This window comes from Octopus sinensis, linkage group LG14, assembly GCF_006345805.1.
Source record: "Octopus sinensis linkage group LG14, ASM634580v1, whole genome shotgun sequence".
In the NCBI taxonomy this organism is placed as follows: Eukaryota; Metazoa; Mollusca; class Cephalopoda; order Octopoda; family Octopodidae; genus Octopus; species Octopus sinensis.
The window spans coordinates 13930974-13951944 of NC_043010.1; the positions used below are offsets into that span (position 1 = coordinate 13930974).

Sequence of the window (20971 nt, forward strand, 5' to 3'; positions counted from 1 at the left end):
AATCATTGAAGACTGTAAATTTTGGTCAATAGTAAAATTGATTAGATCGACTCTAGTACTAGACTGGTATGAGGTTTATTAACCCTGAAAGGCAGAAAAGCAAAGTAAAAGTCAATGGTATTTTAACCCTTTAGTGTTCGCATTATTCTGCTAAAATTAATGCTTTTTTATCCACATTGTTTTGAACTAATCATACATTATCTTGTAGCTGTGAGATTTTGAAGAGGTTGCTGTTAATTTTTAAAACAATATTGTAGGGTTGGTGTGAGAGACCAGATCTGGCCAGTTTAAACATAAAACAGGCAGAATGCTTTTGGCCGGATATGGCCGGTTTAAATGCTAAAGAGTTAACTTTGAATGTAGAGATATAATTCAAACATTAACTGTTACACTCTTTGATGCTTGAACTTAGTAAGGAAAGCATTGTGAAACCCAGAGTATCAAACTCTAAATGTTTCAGCCAACCTTATTAATTCAAATAGGAGACTACCTTTAAATGTGCCAGTTATTTTTGTTGTGTAGCCCCAAAATGAGCAAACTTAGTGACACATAGGAGGTAGACCAAATGGTTAAGTGAAATTCTGCCACTGTGTAGTGACTGCTGTGACCACCAATTCTATATCCAATGACATCATTATGTACAAACATAGGTCAAAAGGTGAAATTTTTTTTACAAAAAGAGAAATTCCAAAAAATGACAATTTATCAATGTAAACAAAATTGCCACTACGCTGGAATCCTGCAATGTAAAAAGATTTTCATGGAATTCTCAGAAGAAGAGTACTAAGGATAAGCATTTAATTCACGAGATTAAACTGAGAAAGGGGAGAAATTCTCTCTAAGACATTAGTCAACTGTAATTTTCCTTCTCGAAGATCTCACAGCTACTGCTCCAAGTTGAATTGAGTCATGTAGAATTAAATGTAAAGTCCTTCAAAGACAAGTGGAGCAGGGAGAGGAATAACCGTTAATACTTAATGTAGAATTAAATGTGCTGACCAAATATATAACAAAATGCCCTGCAGTGGTTTTACAACCTAGACCTATAAGCTAGAAATCCATTACAATATCCATTCTGCAAGGCCACTTCAATCCTGACGAATTTTAGTCTTGACTTAAATGCAGATTACAGGGAATTTATTGTTATCAGATAGGATTACAAGGTTTGTTCTTGCCTCTTAACTGGAAAAATTGACCACTTAAGTTTATAATAACCTGCATGAAAAACAACTAAACTAGTTTAGTAGATAGAAAATTTCCCTGAAATATTTTAGCATCACTGACAAGGATATCAAACCTGAACGAGGCTTTTAGTGAAAAATTTAGCCAGGAATACAACAATAATACTTTTGTTAATAAATTTCTTTTTTAATTGTCATCTTCAAAAGACCCTAAAAAATTTTTTACCTTCTATTTTGGAGAATTACAAACACCATTCAAACAATTATGTCAGCTTTTCTAACGCTTTCCAACATCACCAGAGGAAAATATGAATGATTGTGTAATCGAGGGTGCGATACCAACAAAATGACGACAAATTCTAAAACACCACATACATGCATTCTACCATACATACACACATACATACATACATACATATATACACACTCAAAAAAAAAAAAGACATAAAAAAGAAACAGGTGATGTAAGTTCATACATGTTAAGGTCCCTTGTTGATGCATTACTGACAAGTAAGGAACATGGCCCAAACCTGAAACAGAAAGAAAATACAATAGTTAGGACATTAGGAACTCAAAATGGAGGATCTTTTCAGTTTGAATGGCAGTTTTTTCTAGCGGTGTCATATGAAACTGTCACCCATAATTATGACCCTAGTATCGATCTATTGCATTTCAATCTGTGTTAGGGTTAGGAATGGATGAAGGGTATCTTTTTTTCTTCACAAATGTAAATAAACACAATCTGTTTCTTAAACGAGGGACATATTCATACGGCACAGAATGTTTTTTACCTCAATGGACATCAGTGATTGGTTGAAATTGCAGAAATTGAAGAAAAAAAAACAAATATCTTACAAACTATAGAATTTTCTCAATAAAGCCAAGAGAAAAAGATGTTTTATAAACACATTCTACCAGTATACGAAGTTTAAAAGTGTTTAGTTACCTAGAAATTATGTTAAAAACTGCCGTTCAAGCCGAAAAGATCCCAAAATGGATGATCAAAACAACTGTACAAGCAAAACTGCTCTAGGAAAGAAAAACATTCAGTGGTGGGGAGAAAAAGTTAATATAAATGAAGTAGAAGTACTCACTAAGCCAACGAATGTATGCTTTGCATAGTATGAAGATACTTTTCAAGTCCCAGACATAGGGGTAGAGTTCGTACGCAATGGCTCGGTTGGGGATCTTGAAGAACTTGTCAAATATGGTGAAGATATTTTCCACTCCATCACAGAATGCCTTTGCCCTTTCATGCCATTGTTCCGCCTTATAATACACAAGAATTAGGAGACAACAGTTAGACTAAATAAATGACTTATTATATATTGGCTAATGTTTGGTAAATAGACACACACTTATCCATATGCATGCAGAGCCAACACATGTACATACACACATAAATACAGCACTAAACAGACATACTCACATGTAAACACAGGAATAAAAACCACAGCCAACACAAGTTTAGAAATCTTCAAAGCCACAGTTGAACCAATTCTACTAAATGGCTCAGAAACCTGGACGTTATCAAAGAAGCTTGAGAGGCAGTTGGATGGAACTTACACTCGCCTCCTTATGAGAGCTCAAAATCTCTCGTGGAAGCGCCATCCAACCAAAATGAAAATATATGGGAAACTACTACCTGTGTCATCTCTTGTGAAAGGTAGGAGAGTCCAGTTTGCTGGACATTGTTGTAGAGCTGAAAAAGAGGTAATTTCTACTCTTCTCCTCTGGAAGCCATCTACTCGCAATACCAGAGGGCGCACACTCTCCTACCCTGATGTAATATCCAGGGATACAGGCATCCAGCAACAGGACCTCCGTAATGCTATGATGGACCGTGAAGTCTGGCGTAGCATGGTAAATTCCATTGTCTTGACCACGGTCGAACAATGATGATGATTAGTTAACAGTGTGACTTATGGAACACTACCAACATACATTCACTCATCCTGTCAAACACACACAAAACAGCTTTCTAATATTATCTATAGATTATCAACTTCTAAGTCAAGCAACCCAGGCTGTAGGTCTGGACATGATTGTACGAAAAAACTGGCTATTTCCTTTCATATAACACTGGAGTACTGGAGCGGAGAGGAAAGTACTGTCTAGTAAAAGCATTTGGTGCTTGTATTGCCACGGCAATACGAGATAATCATTAATTACTAGAGACCTTAATTCCAGATTTCATCTGAGGATCTAAATTTTGTGTCAGAAATCAGAGCCTCAGTACAATTCCAGCATCAAGGCAGATTGAAATGATTAGTAAACTGCGATCTAATCTGAGACAAGAACTAAAGCAGCAACAGGAGTTCAAATCAGCACTGCATGGTAACGAAGCAATTAGTTAATTTTCTCATGCTGCTACTGCTGCTGTTCCAGTTGTGTGGTATCCTCTTTACAACTAACTGGACTGTATTGTTTGAAAGTTAATTATTTTGCATACAAATATGACCCAGTGAGGGCTTTAGGAAAGGAACTGCAAACCTGTTGGGTGCCCATTTGCTACTCTACCAACACAGTTATTTTGTACTTTTGTAAACCCACACACACGCACGCACATATCATCATCATCGTTTAACGTCTGCTTTCCATGCTAGCATGGGTTGGACGATTTTGACTGAGGGCTGGCGAACCAGATGGCTGCACCAGGCTCCAATCTTGATCTGGCAGAGTTTCTACAGCTGGATGCCCTTCCTAATGCCAACCACTCCGAGAGTGTAGTGGGTGCTTTTTACATGCCACGAGTTGACAGAAGCTGGCAAGGCCAAAGGCCACACCATGATCCACTGTCTGTTCTAGCATGGTTTCTACAGGTGGATGCACTTCCTAACACCTGAACACCAACCACTTCATTGTGTGTACTGGGTGCTTTTTACGAGGCACCATAACCAGTGCTTTTTACATGGTACCAACACCAGTGCTTTTTACATGGTACCAACACCAGTACTTTTTATGTGGCACCAATGCCAGTACTTTTTATGTGGCACCAATGCCAGTACTTTTTATGTGGCACCAATGCCAGTATTTTTTACGTGGCACCAATACCAGTACTTTTTGTGTGGCACCAATGCCAGTACTTTTTGTGTGGCACCAATGCCAATACTTTTTGTGTGGCACCAATGCCAGTACTTTTTGTGTGGCACCAATGCCAGTACTTTTTGTGTGGCACCAATGCCAGAACTTTTTATGTGGCACCAATGCCAGAACTTTTTATGTGGGACCAATGCCAGTACTTTTTATGTGGCACCAATGCCAGTACTTTTTATGTGGCACCAATGCCAGTACTTTTTGTGTGGCACCAATGCCAGAACTTTTTATGTGGCACCAATGCCAGTATTTTTTACGTGGCACCAATACCAGTACTTTTTGTGTGGCACCAATGCCAGTACTTTTTATGTGGCACCAATGCCAGTACTTTTTACGTGGCACCAATGCCAGTACTTTTTGTGTGGCACCAATGCCAGTACTTTTTACGTGGCACCAATGCCAGTATTTTTTACGTGGCACCAATACCAGTACTTTTTGTGTGGCACCAATGCCAGTACTTTTTGTGTGGCACCAATGCCAGTACTTTTTGTGTGGAACCAATGCCAGAACTTTTTGTGTGGGACCAATGCCAGTACTTTTTGTGTGGTACCAATACCAGTACTTTTTACGTGGCACCAATGCCAGTACTTTTTACGTGGCACCAATGCCAGTACTTTTTGTGTGGCACCAATGCCAGTACTTTTTGTGTGGCACCAATGCCAGGACTTTTTGTGTGACACCAATGCCAGTACTTTTTGTGTGACACCAATGCCAGAACTTTTTATGTGGCACCAATGCCAGAACTTTTTATGTGGCACCAATGCCAGTACTTTTTATGTGGCACCAATGCCAGTACTTTTTATGTGGCACCAATGCCAGTACTTCTTGTGTGGCACCAATGCCAGTACTTTTTACGTGGCACCAATGCCAGTACTTTTTACGTGGCACCAATGCCAGTACTTTTTGTGTGGCACCAATGCCAGTACTTTTTGTGTGGAACCAATGCCAGTACTTTTTGTGTGACACCAATGCCAGAACTTTTTGTGTGACACCAATGCCAGAACTTTTTATGTGGCACCAATGCCAGAACTTTTTATGTGGCACCAATGCCAGAACTTTTTACGTGGCACCAATGCCAGTACTTTTTACGTGGCACCAATGCCAGTATTTTTTGTGTGGCACCAATGCCAGCACTTTTTGTGTGGTACCAATACCAGTACTTTTTACGTGGCACCAATGCTAGTACTTTTTACTTGGCACCAATGCCAGTACTTTTTACTTGGCACCAATGCCAGTACTTTTTACGTGGCACCAATGCCAGTACTTTTTGTGTGGCACCAATGCCAGTACTTTTTGTGTGGCACCAATGCCAGTACTTTTTGTGTGGCACCAATGCCAGTACTTTTTATGTGGCACCAATGCCAGTACTTTTTACGTGGCACCAATGCCAGTACTTTTTTTGTGACACCAACACTAGTGTTTTTTTATGTGACACCTGATGCATTACATACACACAGTTACATGACATAACTACAACCACATGCACATTACAAACACACAATAAGAAGAAATAGTCACCTCTGGTTTCAGTCCGTTCTTTGCCCTGCTCTCAGCTACCAGGTTAGCGTTGCTGCGTAGCCAGTGCATCTCTTGTAACAGCTGCAGTCCACATTCGCCATGTTCAAATGGCATGTAGAACAGCTCAACAAACTGCCTCAGGTCATCACAAGACAAGACCTCAATATTGTCCGCAGAGTCAAACGACCCACTCGATGAACTAGTAGTACAGCTGACCGTACCGCTGCCACTATTGTGACTACCATTATTATTACTACTACCACAGTTGCTGTTGCTCGTAGTGGCGGTAGTGATGGTTGTGGCCGTGGTGCAGCCAACTGCGTTGTCAACCTGCATCACATTGTCAGACGGCGAACTGCTTGCCGATTTCAGACCTTCGTCTGATGTGGTTGTAGTGGTAGTGATGGTGGTAGTGGAGATAGTGGATGGTGGGGAGAGTGGTGGAGGGGGAGGGGGTGTGGTGGCAGTGGGAGGAGAGGTCACAGTGGCTGAGGCTGCAACGCCAGTGCTTGCATTGAAGGCGGTGGTGGTGGAGGTGGTGGCAGCAACAAAGGGGAAACAGTCCATCGGCTCAGTGTCTGGGCAGAGAGGGTCACCTATTACCTCAGCATCGATTCCCACCGAATCCGGCTCGACCAAGCTGTTGATTGGAGCCATCACTGGCTGCATGTAAGACGATGCTGCCGAATTGTCAACAACCTCGCTATTTGGAAAAACTCCACCGACCATACCAACTGGCATTGGAGACACCATACTGCCCGTGGGCAGAGTCATTGTTGGAGAGGTCACCGTGGCACAGGTATTCACAGATGGGATCAACGGCACAATTGGCTTTGGAAATGTTAGCCTCACTGAGTGACGGCTGCATGCCAACTCTTTGATCCACTCATTGATGGCTACCTTCAGTGCAGCCCTCGGTTGGTAGCGTGTGTCGAATTTAGCAGGGATGTCCTCATCAGATGTGAAATCAATTTCAGTTTCCAGTTTGATGTCAGAAGCAATTGGACTCAAGCGGTCACCTACAAAATACACAAAAAAGAAAAACATGAATCACAATTAGAAAACAGAGGAGATGCAACAACAATAACACTTGCTTCGAATTCTGGCGCAAGAGCAGCTGTTCTGATGGAAGGAGGTAAGGGTGTATTTTATTGATTGGTTTTGAACTCAAAATGTGAAAGGCAGGAACAAATGATACAAGGCTTCAATTCCAACATTCTAACAATTCTGCCAGCTTACCACCCTAATAATAATTTTAATTTTGGCACAAGACCAGCAATTTTGAGGGGGAAGAGAAAAGTTAGTTACATGGCAGTATTTGAACTCTGCAAAAGGTCGGATGAAATGCCAAAGAACTAATGATTCTGTCAGTTCACAACCTTAATCATAATAACAACAAGAGCACTCAGAGAGCACAAACCTCTGCCAAGACAACACCATCATCTCAACGATTAGCTAGAAATTATTTTTAAAATGAGAATATCTGAAATAAACTCAACTGCTCTCACAAACGAGAATACTAAAAATTAACCCAACTAATTTCAAAAATTTAAAAAAAAAATTTTTTTAAAATCCAGTCCTTATCCGGTACCTGATCAATCCCAATGGTAGTCATGGAATATGAAGGTGGATGTGCGGGCTGTGTTTCTAATGCTGTGTATGTGTCGTCTGCAGTGGGAACAGGGACAGGTTTCTCTATGAAGGTTTTTTTAGTCTATCCACTGATATAGTGTCTTTATGACAATTAACGTCTATAGTGTAAAATTTATCCGTGCATAAAAGAAAACAGAAAGGACCTGCATACGGTGCTGTTAACGGAGGTTTAACAACATTGTTGCACACAAAAACTTGAGTCCAAGAAGTAAAGCTTCCATCAAGGCAGAGCTAGAAATGCAATTGTCAAGTAGATAAGAGGTTTTAAACAGGAGCAATATATTCAAAATTGGTAAAACTAAAAATTGTCAAAAATAAATTAACCCTTTAGTATTTAAACTGGCCATATCTGGCCAAAATAGTTAATCTGTTTTATGTTCAAACTGACCAGATTCAGGCCCTCACACCTACCCTACAATGTTATTCTACATTAAGTAATTACACCATCAAGATCTTGAAGATATGAGATAATGCATGATTAATTCAAATCAATGGGAATCAATAAGCATTATGTTTGATAGAATAATCTGAACACTAAAGGGTTAAATTTATTATTATTACTGAATATGTTAGTGTTATCTAATTTCTGAACGGTTTTGCTGCCGTTTGTTTATGTAATTCGATTTCTTTATCCATCAGTTTCTACTAAGATAGAGACGCAAGTAAAATTAACAATAGAGAAACAAAAATAAAACTATGGAAACAGCAAAGCTGCCATAACTAATGTGGAAACCATGAGCATGCTTTCAAGGGAGATAATCAGAGAAAGACTCGAAAGTAAATGTAACAAATAATCCTTGTCCAGTACCGGATCGATCCCAAAATCTAATCAGTTTGTGCCAGTTGCAAGGCCAAACATCCTTGAAAGTTTCATCCAAGTCCATCCAGCGGTTTTTGACATATCTCGTCCACGGACTAACAAACAAACAAACAAACACAACTGAAAACAACACTCCGCTAAAATGGAAGTAATAATAATCCTTTCTATGATAAGTACAGGACCTGAAATTTTGATGAAGGATGCAAGTCAATTAATTATATTGAGCTTAGTGCACAATTGGTGATTATTTATTTCATTGACTCAGAAAGGGTTTAAAGGTAAAGTCAGGCTCAGCAGCCTTTGAGCTAAAGCCAAAAAGACAAAAATGCCACTAAGCATACACTATCCACTGTACAAACAATTCAGCCACCTTGCTATCTCAATAATAAAGATGATAATAATAATAACTCGTTCGTTTATTGGCCACAAGGTCTAACAAAAATCAATTAAAACATAAAGGGACAAAACATAGGACGAAAATTACAAAGGGTTTTGTCCATTTGAAAAAGACCGTGTACAAAAGCAGGATGACAACGAAAAATAAGTAACAATTAAAACTCCCAATTGGGGGAGGCACTTCGAAAGGTTACTCGTGGAAAAACCCATAAAAGCCACAGGAGCCTGGTCAAAAGGGGGGGGGGGGTAGAGAGCCCCTTTCTCCTTTTATATTTCCTTTTAATTCTCACGGGTGTATCCTCAGAATTGGTCCGTTCATACAGGCCATTCTTGCGACATTCACCCACCTTTCAATAAACTTGCTACCAGACATCACTTCCCTCTCTACTCTCATCTTCCTTTTCAAGTGAAGCTTGAAAAAGTTGATGAGGCCTTGGCCAAAGAGGAAAGTGTCTGACCTTAGCCCTTTCAAACGGGTCCACCATATCACCTCTTTCGCTACAGCCACTAGGCAAAGGAAAACTGCCTTGCCCTCCTGGTTAAAGGAGGTCGGCAGGGCAATCCTCACGATGGATTCAGCTGATAGCCGGATCCGTCCTATACAATAACAATGATGATAATATTAATAATAATAATAACAACAACAACAACCTTTTCTACTACAGGCAAAAGGCATGGAATTTGGGGGAGGGGACTAGTCAATTGCATCGACCCCGAAAGGATGACAGGCAAAGTCGACTTCGGCAGAATTTCAACTCAGAATGTAGTAACGGACAAAATACTGATAAGCATTTTGTCCAGCACACTAACAATTCTGCCAGCTCATCACCTTAATAATGAAAAAAAAAAGGGCATCAGATGGGTGATGCATACCTTGTGCACAGATAAATTTTTTTCACAAATTATAGTGTGGCTTACAATGCGTTGCTTACCCATGTTTGACTAAAAGAGGATTAGAAGCCTAAGAACAGTGAGATTAAGAAGTCAACTTGTAAATAAATGAATCCCTCAAATCCATCACTGTACACACACACATGCACACACTGAGTCGCATATCTATGTATGTACTCACACGTGTCTACGCACACAGGTACAGCACAATCTATATACACACAGAGGAGGGCTGATTCATTTGAAAAAAGAAAGTGAACAAAATGAAATACTTATAGAAATATTGCATAGCAACATCTTTTAATGATGGCAGGTGAACCAAACATACTGTAGTTCACTGTAGAATATAAATACTATGATCACTTGCTTATCGGGAAATTTGTAAGTTTAATTAAAAAAAATTTTTTTTTAAAGTATCCCTTTTACCCTTTTACTTGTTTCAGTCATTTGACTGCGGCCATGCTGGAGCACCGCCTTTAATCGAGCAACTCGACCCCGGGACTTATTCTTTTGTAAGCCCAGTACTTATTCTATCGGTCTCTTTTGCCGAACTGCTAGGTAACGGGGACATAAACACACCAGCATTGGTTGTCAAGCAATGCTAGGGGGACAAACACAGACACACATACATATATATATATATATATATATATACATATATACAACGGGCTTCTTTCAGTTTCCATCTACCAAATCCACTCACAAGGCTTTGGTCAGCCCGAGGCTATAGTAAAAGACACTGCCCAAGGTGCCACGCAGTGGGACTGAACCCGGAACCATGTGGTTGGTAAACAAGCTACTTACCACACAGCCACTCCTGCGCCATTATTTTTTTTAAGTATCACCATTATAGGTGTTTATATTCTGTTGAAATTAAGAAATCAACTCATAAGTAAACGAAACCCTCAAATCCATCACTCCACACATGCACGTGTGCACACACACACAGTTGCATATCTATGAATGTATTTATGTATGTTTCAAGGTAATCAAACCCAATTATCACCATTTTGAGGTGACTCACGCAATGAGTATTTTCTGCCAAATTTGGTGAAAATCCATTCAGTCATTCTCCAGTAATTTTGCAAACACACAAAGAAGAATGATGTACAATACCCTGCTTACGCTTACATGTGCAGGGTAATAATGACAACAAGGCTGTGAGCTGGCAGAAACGTTAGCATGACGGGTGAAATGCTTAGTGGTATTTCGTCTGCCGCTACGTTCTGAGTTCAAATTCCACCGAAGTTGACTTTGCCTTTCATCCTTTCGGGGTCGATTAAATAAGTACCAGTTACACACTGGGGTCGATAGAATCGACTTAATCCGTTTGTCTGTCCTTGTTTGTCCCCCCTGTGTTTCAGGAAACCAACAAGCCACCTGGTCACCTACCGATCGGGCCGGCATACTAGCCAAATCGACTACATCCTCGCCAGAAAAAGGGAAAGATGGCTGCTTATAAATGCCAAAACCTTCCCAGGCGAAGAATGCACCCTACAACATAGACTGGTAGTTAGTGACTTTAGGATCAGGACTAAGAGGGCGACTAGAAGACGACCAACATGGAGAAGAAGGGTCTGGAAGCTTAAAGACCCTGCGAATGGACAGAGATTTAGAGATATGTTACTTGAAGCCTTTGACGAAGTGGAAGGGGGTATAGCTACACATGGGGTAGAAGACAACTGGACGTTTCTGAGGGACAACCTGCTGAAAGCCGCTGACCAGATCTGTGGCTGGTGCAAAGTCCCCTTAAGACCCAAAATAACATGGTGGTGGAACAATATTGTTGATAGGGCTATTAGACAAAAGAAACAGGCTTGGAAGGCCTGGAAGAACGGTGGTAGCAGGGAAGTGTATCAGACTGCCAGAAGGGAAGCCAGGAGACAGGTCTATCTAGCCAGAGGGGAAGCAGATAAAAGAAAATTTGCCAATGTCCTGCGCCGTGAGGATGAAAGACTTGAGGTATTTCGTGTTGCAAGACAGTGTGTGAGAGAGAATCGAGATGTGGTAGGAGAGAAATGTGTTCGCATGGAGGATGGTTCACTTGCGCTAAATGAGGATGCAAAGAGAGAAGCTTGGAGACGCCACTATGAAAGGTTGCTGAATGAGGAAAATGAATGGGATAAAGAGAGTCTGCCGAATGTTGACCCAACAGAGGGACCAGCTATCCGAGTTGATAGTTCCGTGGTAGCTAAGGCAATTAGAAGCATGAAGACAGGGAAAGCCCCAGGCCCATCAGGAATTACTGCAGAGATGCTCAAAATATCTGGTAGTGTCGGCTATAGCATAGTCACCCGTATAGTTAACCAGGTGATACACGAAGGAGTCATACCCAATGACTGGTGTAGCAGCATAATAGTCAACTGCTACAAGGTAAAGGCGATGCCCTAGATACAAATAACTACAGGGGCATCAAGCTGTTGGATCAGGTAATGAAGGTTACGGAGAGGGTTATAGCCCAGTTAATTAGAGAGAGAGTTAGCTTAGATGATATGCAGTTTGGGTTCGTGCCAGGAAAAGTACTACTGATGCTATATTCCTGGTAAGACAGCTGCAGGAGAAATACCTAGCCAAGGTAAGCCCTGTACCTGGCTTTTGTTGACTTAGAGAAAGCCTTTGACAGGGTCCCCCGATCCCTTATCTGGTGGTTAATGAGGAAACTAGGGATAGATGAATGGTTAGTGAGAGCTGTGCGAGCCATGTACAGAGATGCAGCTAGTAAGGTGAGGGTTGGCAACGAGTACAGTGAAGAATTCCGGGTAGAGGTTGGGGTCCACCAAGGTTCAGTCCTCAGCCCCCTCCTATTTATCATAGTCCTCCAGGCAATAACAGAAGAATTTAAGACAGGATGCCCCTGGGAGCTCCTATATGCTGATGACCTTGCTCTAATTGCTGAGTCACTATCAGAACTGGAGGAGAAGTTTCAGGTGTGGAAACAAGGATTAGAATCGAAGGGCCTTAGAATCAACCTAGCCAAAACCAAAGTCCTAATAAGTAGGAAGGTGGACCAACCACAAACGACTTCAGGTAGATGGCCCTGCTCGATCTGTAAAAAAGGTGTAGGTAGAAACTCTATAAGGTGCACCAAGTGTAAGCTATGGACACATAAGAGGTGCAGCAATGTCAAAGGAAGGCTAACTAAGAAAATAGTTTTTGTCTGTGGCAGATGCTCAAGAGAAATAAACACTGGAAATGTGCAGAGACCAACTTCTACCACGTTCCAGGGAGACAAACTAGAAGTAGTTGATAGCTTCCGCTACCTAGGAGACCAAGTCAGTAGCGGGGGTGGGTGTGCTGAAAGTGTAACTGCTAGAGTAAGAATAGCCTGGGCAAAGTTTAGAGAGCTCTTACCCCTGCTGGTGACAAAAGGCCTCTCGCTAAGAGTAAAAGGCAGACTATATGATGCGTGTGTACGTATAGCCATGCTACATGGTAGTGAAACATGGGCCGTGACAGCTGAGGATATGCGTAAGCTTGCAAGAAATGAAGCCAGTATGCTCCGATGGATGTGTAATGTCAGTGTTCATAATCGTCAGAGTGTAAGTACTTTGAGAGAAAAGTTGAACCTAAGAAGTGTCAGTTGTGGTGTGCAAGAGAGACGGCTGCGCTGGTATGGTCATGTGACGAGAATGGCTGAAGATAGTTGTGTGCAAAAGTGCTACACCCTAGCAGTTGAGGGAACCTGTGGAAGAGGTAGACCCAGGAAAACCTGGGACGAGGTGGTGAAGCACGACCTTCGAACTTTAGGTCTCACCAAGGAAATGACTGAAGACCGAGTCCTATGGAAGTGTGCTGTGCATGAGAGGACCCGGCAGGACTAGTCAGGCCATATCCCGTGGCCCCTACCTGGGACGTAGTCGATCCACCTGTGCATACCTTCCTTCTTGTGACACTTGTGAAGACCTGCTGAGGCAAGTGAAAATCAATCAAAATAGATGAACATCAATGGAATTTGTATCTTTGTGGTACCAGTACCTGCGGCACACAAGAAAACCATCCGAACGTGGCCGTAGCCAGTACCACGTCGACTCGCCTCCGTGATGTGGGAACATGGTGGCACATAAAAACACCATCCGAAGACCCGGCAAGACTAGTCAGGTCATAACCCGTGGGCCCTACCTGGGACGTAGTCAGTCCACCTGTACATACCTTCCTTCTTGCGACACTTGTGAAGACCTGTTGAGGCAAGTGAAAATCAAAACAAATCAAAATAGATGAACATCAATGGAATTTGTATCTTTGTGGTACCAGTGCCGGTGGCACACAAGAGAAAACCATCCGAAAGTGGCCGTAGCCAGTACCGCATCGACTGGCCTCCGTGCTGTGGGCACATGACAAACACCATCCGATCGTGGCCGTTCGCCAGCCTCATCTAGCACCTGTGTCGGTGGCACATAAAAACACCATCCGAAGACCCGGCAAGACTAGTCAGGCCATAACCCATGGCCCCTACCTGGGACGTAGTCAGTCCACCTGTGCATACCTTCCTTCTTGTGACACTTGTGAAGACCTGTTGAGGCAAGTGAAAATCAAAATCAAAACAAATCAAAATAGATGAACATCAATGGAATCTGTATCTTTGTGGTACCAGTGCCGGTGGCACACACTTTGTGGCACACACTTTGTGGCACACAAGAGAACCATCCGAACGTGGCCGTAGCCAGTTCCGCATCGACCGGCCTCCGTGCTGTGGGCACGTAACAAACACCATCCGATCATGGCCGTTCGCCAGCCTCATCTGGCACCTGTGTCGGTGGCACATAAAAACACCTTCCGAAGACCCGGCAAGACTAGTCAGTCCACCTGTGCATACCTTCCTCTTGTGACACCTGTGAAGACCGGTTGAGGCAAGTGAAAATCAAATCAAATCAAAATAGACAAATAGATGAACATCAATGGAATTTGTATCTTGTGGTACCAGTGCCTGTGGCACACAAGAAATCCATCAGTGCTGTAGTCAGTGCGGTGGGCACATGACAAACCCCATCCGATCGTGGCCGTTCGCCAGCCTCATCTAGCACCTGTGTCGGTGGCACATAAAAACACCATCCGAAGACCCGGCAAGACTAGTCAGGCCATAACCCATGGCCCCTACCTGGGACGTAGTCAGTCCACCTGTGCATACCTTCCTTCTTGTGACACTTGTGAAGACCTGTTGAGGCAAGTGAAAATCAAATCAAAACAAATCAAAATAGATGAACATCAATGGAATTTGTATCCTTGTGGTACCAGTGCCGGTGGCACGTGGCACACAAGAAAACCATCCAAACGTGGCCGTAGCCAGTACCGCATCGACTGGCCTCCGTGCTGTGGGCACGTAACAAGCACCATCCGATCGTGGCCGTTTGCCAGCCTCATCTGGCACCTGTGTCGGTGGCACATAAAAACACCATCCGAGCGTGGCCGTCTGCCAGCCTCGTCTGGCACCTGTGTCGGTGGCACATAAAAACACCATCCGAGCGTGGCCGTTTGCCAGCCTCGTCTGGCACCTGTGTCGGTGGCACATAAAATCACCCACTACACTCTCGGAGTGGTTGGCGTTAGGAAGGGCATCCAGCTGTAGAAACACTGCCAGATCTGACTGGACTGGTGCAGCTTTCGGGCTCCCCAGACCCCAGTTGAACCGTCCAACCCATGCTAGCATGGAAAGCGGACGTTAAATGATGATGATGATGATGATGATGGGTAGTAAAGAAATAGGTATTTCGTCTGCCGCTACGTTCTGAGTTCAAATTCCGCCGAGGTCGACTTTGCCTTTCATCCTTTCGGGGTCGATTAAATAAGTACCAGTTACACACTGGGGTCGATATAATCGACTTAATCCATTTGTCTGTCCTTGTTTGTCCTCTCTGTGCTTAGCCCCTTGTGGGTAGTAAAGAAATAGGTAATAATGACAACAGCAGCAGCAGCACAAGGTCATAATTTTGAAGGATAAATAGTCAATTAAATTGGACCAGTTCTTGACAGACAAAAATCAAGTGATTTTTAACATAGGCAAAAGGTCACACATTTTTGAGGGGAACATAGTTGTTGATATAATCAACCCCAGAGGATGAAATATAAAGTCCTGCTAGCTGGAATTTGAACTCATAATGTAAAGAAATGTAACCATAAATATTTCAAAGCTCAACCAATTGTGCCACTGAGCTGACTAAAAGTGTAATAACTTTTTGGAAGCACTCCGTCGGTTACGGTTGATCCGATCAACGGAACAGCCTGCTCGTGAAATTAACGTGTAAGTGGCTGAGCACTCCACAGACACGTGTACCCTTAACGTAGTTCTCGGGGATATTCAGCGTGACACAGAGAATGACAAGGCCAGCCCTTTGAAATACAGGTACAACAGAAACAGGAAGTAAGAGTGAGAGAAAGTTGTGGTGAAAAAGTACAGCAGGGATCACCACCATCCCCTGCCGGAGCCTAGTGGAGCTTTTTTAGGTGTTTTCGCTCAATAAACACTCACAACGCCCGGTCTGGGAATCGAAACGGCGATCCTACGACCGCGAGTTCACTGCCCTAACCACTGGGCCATTGCGCCTCCACAAAAGTGTAATAACAACGCATATGTTACAACTACGACTGCTGCTACCACCTATTATTACTACCACTGTTGCAGAAAGATTGACGCTTTGGCTGCATTCATGAAATTTACTGTAGTCATGACAACAAAGACAGTGGTGGAAGAGAAGCAGTGAACTTACCTGCAATGATATCCTTCTTAACACCATTGACATTGGACTTGCACCACTGGGCAAGGGTGTGCAGTGGGATAAAGTTGGCCTCAAATTCACAGTTTGGGTTCGTCAGAACCCCTTTGACATAAGGGATAATTTCTGGAGAGCGTCCATCATAAGGCCCCAGAAAGACTCTCCTTGGGTCATAATCATTTGCGTGAATGTTGTCCCAGATCACAGGTTGACGCTGTAAGATCTTCGACACCTCTGCTAAAGTCTGTATAGTGATTTTCTTGCTCACAACTTTGTTACCTGTAAATGAAAAAAAGTCATAATTAACAACTGACCTCGACACATGACTAATACTTTCTGACAACCTTGAAAGGATAAAAGGTGAAGTTAGTCTTGGTGGGATTTGAACCTAATAATACTAGACCAATTATCTGACAAGCTTAGAGATGTAAGTGTCCCAGATTTCTGGATTTTCTGGTTTGCAGGAGACAGTCTAAAGTGGTGTTTCTCAAACCATTTTTTTATTTATGGATCCCTTTGATTCCTATTTTACTTGAATGGACCCTCATAACCATTTGATGATTAAGAAATCATATATTATATTTTCATAATTAAATATTACTGCGAATTGTATTAAAAATTGTTTAAATATTTTGTGTATTGTAGAAGTATAACCAGTTTATTGCTCTCTTTACTCTTTTACTTGTTTCAGTCATTTGACTGTGGCCATGCTGGAGCACCGCCTTTAGTCAAGCAATCGACCCCGGGACTTATTCTTTGTAAGCCCAGTACTTATTCTATCGGTCTCTTTTGCCGAACCGCTAAGTGATGGGGACGTAAACACACCAGCATCAGTTGTCAAGCAATGCTAGGGGGACAAACACACACACACAAACATATACACATACATATATATATATATATATGTATATATATATATATATATATATACATACGACAGGCTTCTGTCAGTTTCCGTCTACCAAATCCACTCACAAGGCTTTGGTCGGCCCGAGGCTATAGCAGAAGACACTTGCCCAAGATGCCACGCAGTGGGATTGAACCCGGAACCATGTGGCTGGTAAGCAAGCTACTTACCACACAGCCACTCCTGTGCCTAAATTGCACATAAATTTTAGCAACAAAATCTTATATGGATCCCCAAAGGCCATATGAACCCAGGTTGAGAATCAATGGAGTAAATATACACTTAGAATATAAAATAAACAGAGAAAAGTAAAGAACTAAATTATATATAACAGATTCAAATTAATACACTTCTAAAGCAGGGTCTGTTTGATATTTAACAAATATCATCATCATCATCGTTTAACGTCCGCTTTCCATGCTAGGATGGGTTAGACGGTTCAACTGGGGTCTGGGAAGCCCGAAGGCTGCACCAGGCCAGTCAGATCTGGCAGTGTTTCTACAGCTGGATGCCCTTCCTAACGCCAACCACTCCGTGAGTGTAGTGGGTGCTTTTTATGTGCCACCGACACAGGTGCCAGACGAGGCTGGTGAACGGCCACGCTCGGATGGTGTTTTTTTATGTGCCACGGACACAGGTGCCAGACGAGGCTGGCGAACGGCCACGCTCGGATAGTGTTTTTTACATGCCACCGGAATACAGTACAATGTTTATAGACTGAAAATTACATGAACGTGATTTTATTTAACAGATACACGTGGAAATTTTAAAAATTCTAAAGTAGAGCATGTTTAATTATTATGAGACTACTTGAAAAAGTAAAGAACAAAACTATTTTTAACACAACATATGTAAATTAACCAACTTCAAAAACAGGGTCTGTTCACTCAATATAGGGTTCAGTATATTGCACAGTAGTTCCCCATTTCTGGAAGCTAGATATGAGGTCCAGTGCTGTATTTGACTATGACTGAGCAATGTTAACATTTGTGGAGGCACATGGCTTAGTGGTAAGAGCAGCGGACTCGCAGTCGTGGGATCGCAGGTTCGAATCTCAGACTGGATGATGTGTGTGTTTATGAGTGAAACACCTAAGCTCCATGCGGCTCCGGCAGAAGGTAAGGCGAACTTCTACTGACTCTTTTGCCACAACTTTCTCTCACTCTTTCCTCCTGCATCTTGCAGCTCACCTGCGACGGACCGACGTCCCGTCTAGGTGGGGAGCCTATACGCCAAGAAACCGGGAAACCGGCCCTTATGAGCCAGGCGAGCCTCGAGAAGGTACAAACAAAATGTTAACAGTTGAAGGCAGTTCACATTCAGATATGTGCTATTTCCAGAAAAACCATGGTTGTATGGATAACTTAACAATCCATGATTCATGAGTTCATATGTACTATATATAATGTGTGTACTGTAACACTGCATGTCTAGCAAAGCAGGTGATCTGAAATAATATGAATTAAACAGCCCTGTATAGAAACAGTGGAACACCAGTAGTAGATTTGAACACACTGACTTGTATGTTACTAACAGAATATCTTACCCACTTTGCCATTCCGACTTGCATACTAGAAACAAACAAGATTATACATATTATATATATTATATATTTCAACTGACTCACCAGTCCACATGACATCTACATCAGGTAACAATTTGGCCCCAATTGTACTCAAGTATTCAGAGTTTGATACTGCAGGCATAGCACGTGCTGAACAGTACTCTACAAGACAAACAAGATAAGAAAATTAAATTTAAAATGGATAGTTTAAGAGCTGGAAGAATTATTATAATTATATATTTCTTTACTTACCCACAAGGGGCTAAACACAGAGGGGACAAACAAGGACAGACAAAGGGATTAAGTCGATTACATTGACCCCAATGCGTAACTGGTACTTAATTTATCAACCCCGAAAGGATGAAAGGCAAAGTCGACCTCAGCGGAATTTGAACTCAGAACCTAACGGCAGACGAAATACCTATTTCTTTACTACCCACAAGAGGCTAAACACAGAGGACAGACAAACGGATTAAGTCGATTACATTGATCCCAGTGCGTAACTGGTACTTAATTTATCAACCCCAAAAGGATGAAAGGCAAAGTCGACCTCAGCGGAATTTGAACTCAGAATGTAACGGCAGACGAAATACAGCTACGCATTTCGCCTGGCATGCTAACATTTCCTTTCATTTTTCAGTTTTAAAAACCATCACCAAAGATTTACCATATTTACTTGTGTATAAGTTGCACCCCTAATTTAGTATTACATCTTAGTGCAAAACTTCTTTTTATAGTTTTAGCTTTGCCCTACATGTAAGTCACAGCTTGGACTTTTAAGTTAAAATCAAGTATAAAATAGTGTGACTTATACAAGTGAATGCAGGAGTTCTCGGTGATGGTTATGAAGATTATCATAATTGTAATTACAGTTATAGTCACCATAATAACTTGCCAGTTACGATGGTGTGCTGTCATTCTCAGTCATAACCTTTAAACAACAGACAGTCTTAGTTCTCTTGTGACAGTTGACCAGTTGTGGTTATAGTTACTATTAACACTCTAGTCTTTTTGTGATAACCTTGTGATAGCAATCATAGCTGTCATATGACCACTAGCTTTAAGTCATAACCTGCCAGTGATAATCATAGCTGTCATGTGATACACTAGTCTTCCAATTATCATTTGTCAGTATAGTCATATTTGTTCTGTGACACTTAATCTTCAGTCATAAACAGCCAAATATAGTCATAATTATAATGTGATAACATTATTTGGACTTAAAAACAAATTGCCAGCAGTGGCACCAGCCAATATGGTCCACTAAATGCTATGCAAAGGCACAGTTATCTAACGCACATATATAAATTCATTATCATTATCATCAACCCCTGGACACTATTGTCTCAAGTCCTGGGGCTCATAGGACAGCTATCCAGTTTCCATGGCTTATAAATGACTTTGATCACATTTTTCCCTGAACAGGACACCAGTCCGTCACAGGACTACTCATTTACAGTGGAGTGGACTGAAGCAACATAAAATGAAGTGTTTTGCTCAAGAACACAACAGACTGCCCAGTCAGAGAATTGAACCATGATCTTGTAATCATGAGTGCAACACTCTAACCACTAGGCTACATACCTTCTGTAGATATGTATAAGGTACATTAAAAGAGACGTAAGATAAAGACACACATACATGCTTTTGTGTGTGTGCAGGTATGTGTTTGTATATCATGATCATTTAACTTCCGTTTTCTATGCTGGCATGGGTTGGATAGTTTGACAATAGCTGGCAAGCCAGAGAGCTGAGTCATGTTTTAGTCTCTGTTTTGACATGGTTTCTAGGGCCAAACACCCTTCCTAACGTCGACCACTTTACTAAGTGTACTTGGGTGCTTTTTTTCGTGACACCAGCAGAGTCACTAAATAACTTGCATGAGAAGATAGAAGTCCCCCCCCCCTCGACAGGTGAGAATAGTATTGAGGGAGGTGCCAGTAGATGAGAAGTTAAAAGAATCCATATCATCATCATTAATATGGACAGATTTAAAATAAAAATATAGTAAGGCACTGACCTGTTGGACAAAATAAAAATTTTAGCTGTCCTAAATGTTGGTAGGTTTCGTTGGTGACAGACACCTGTGCTGCAGCGATGGACTGGAATATGTTCTTATCTGCTTCACACAGTTGGGGATCAATGTCATCGAAGAGTAATGCAAAAGCTGTACAACCAAATGTAGCAACCTGGCGAAAAGAGGACCACAGCCGAGGGAGAAAGAAAGAAAGAAAAAGA

General features: G+C 41.9%; 1 protein-coding gene across 2 annotated transcripts in view; it reads right to left on the reverse strand.

The window, feature by feature from the left end:
• Window positions 1-20971, reverse strand: part of LOC115218926 (protein O-GlcNAcase) — a 76045-nt gene that overhangs the window by 23700 nt on the left and 31374 nt on the right. For both annotated transcript variants that reach the window (XM_029788942.2, XM_036508651.1), the window contains exons 5-10: window positions 20754-20922; window positions 18797-18895; window positions 16257-16541; window positions 5796-6814; window positions 2276-2450; window positions 1658-1711 (exon numbers count right to left, since the gene is read on the reverse strand). In XM_029788942.2, the coding sequence (XP_029644802.1) occupies window positions 1658-1711; window positions 2276-2450; window positions 5796-6814; window positions 16257-16541; window positions 18797-18895; window positions 20754-20922 (1801 nt within the window). The remainder of the gene's footprint in view (window positions 1-1657; window positions 1712-2275; window positions 2451-5795; window positions 6815-16256; window positions 16542-18796; window positions 18896-20753; window positions 20923-20971) is intronic.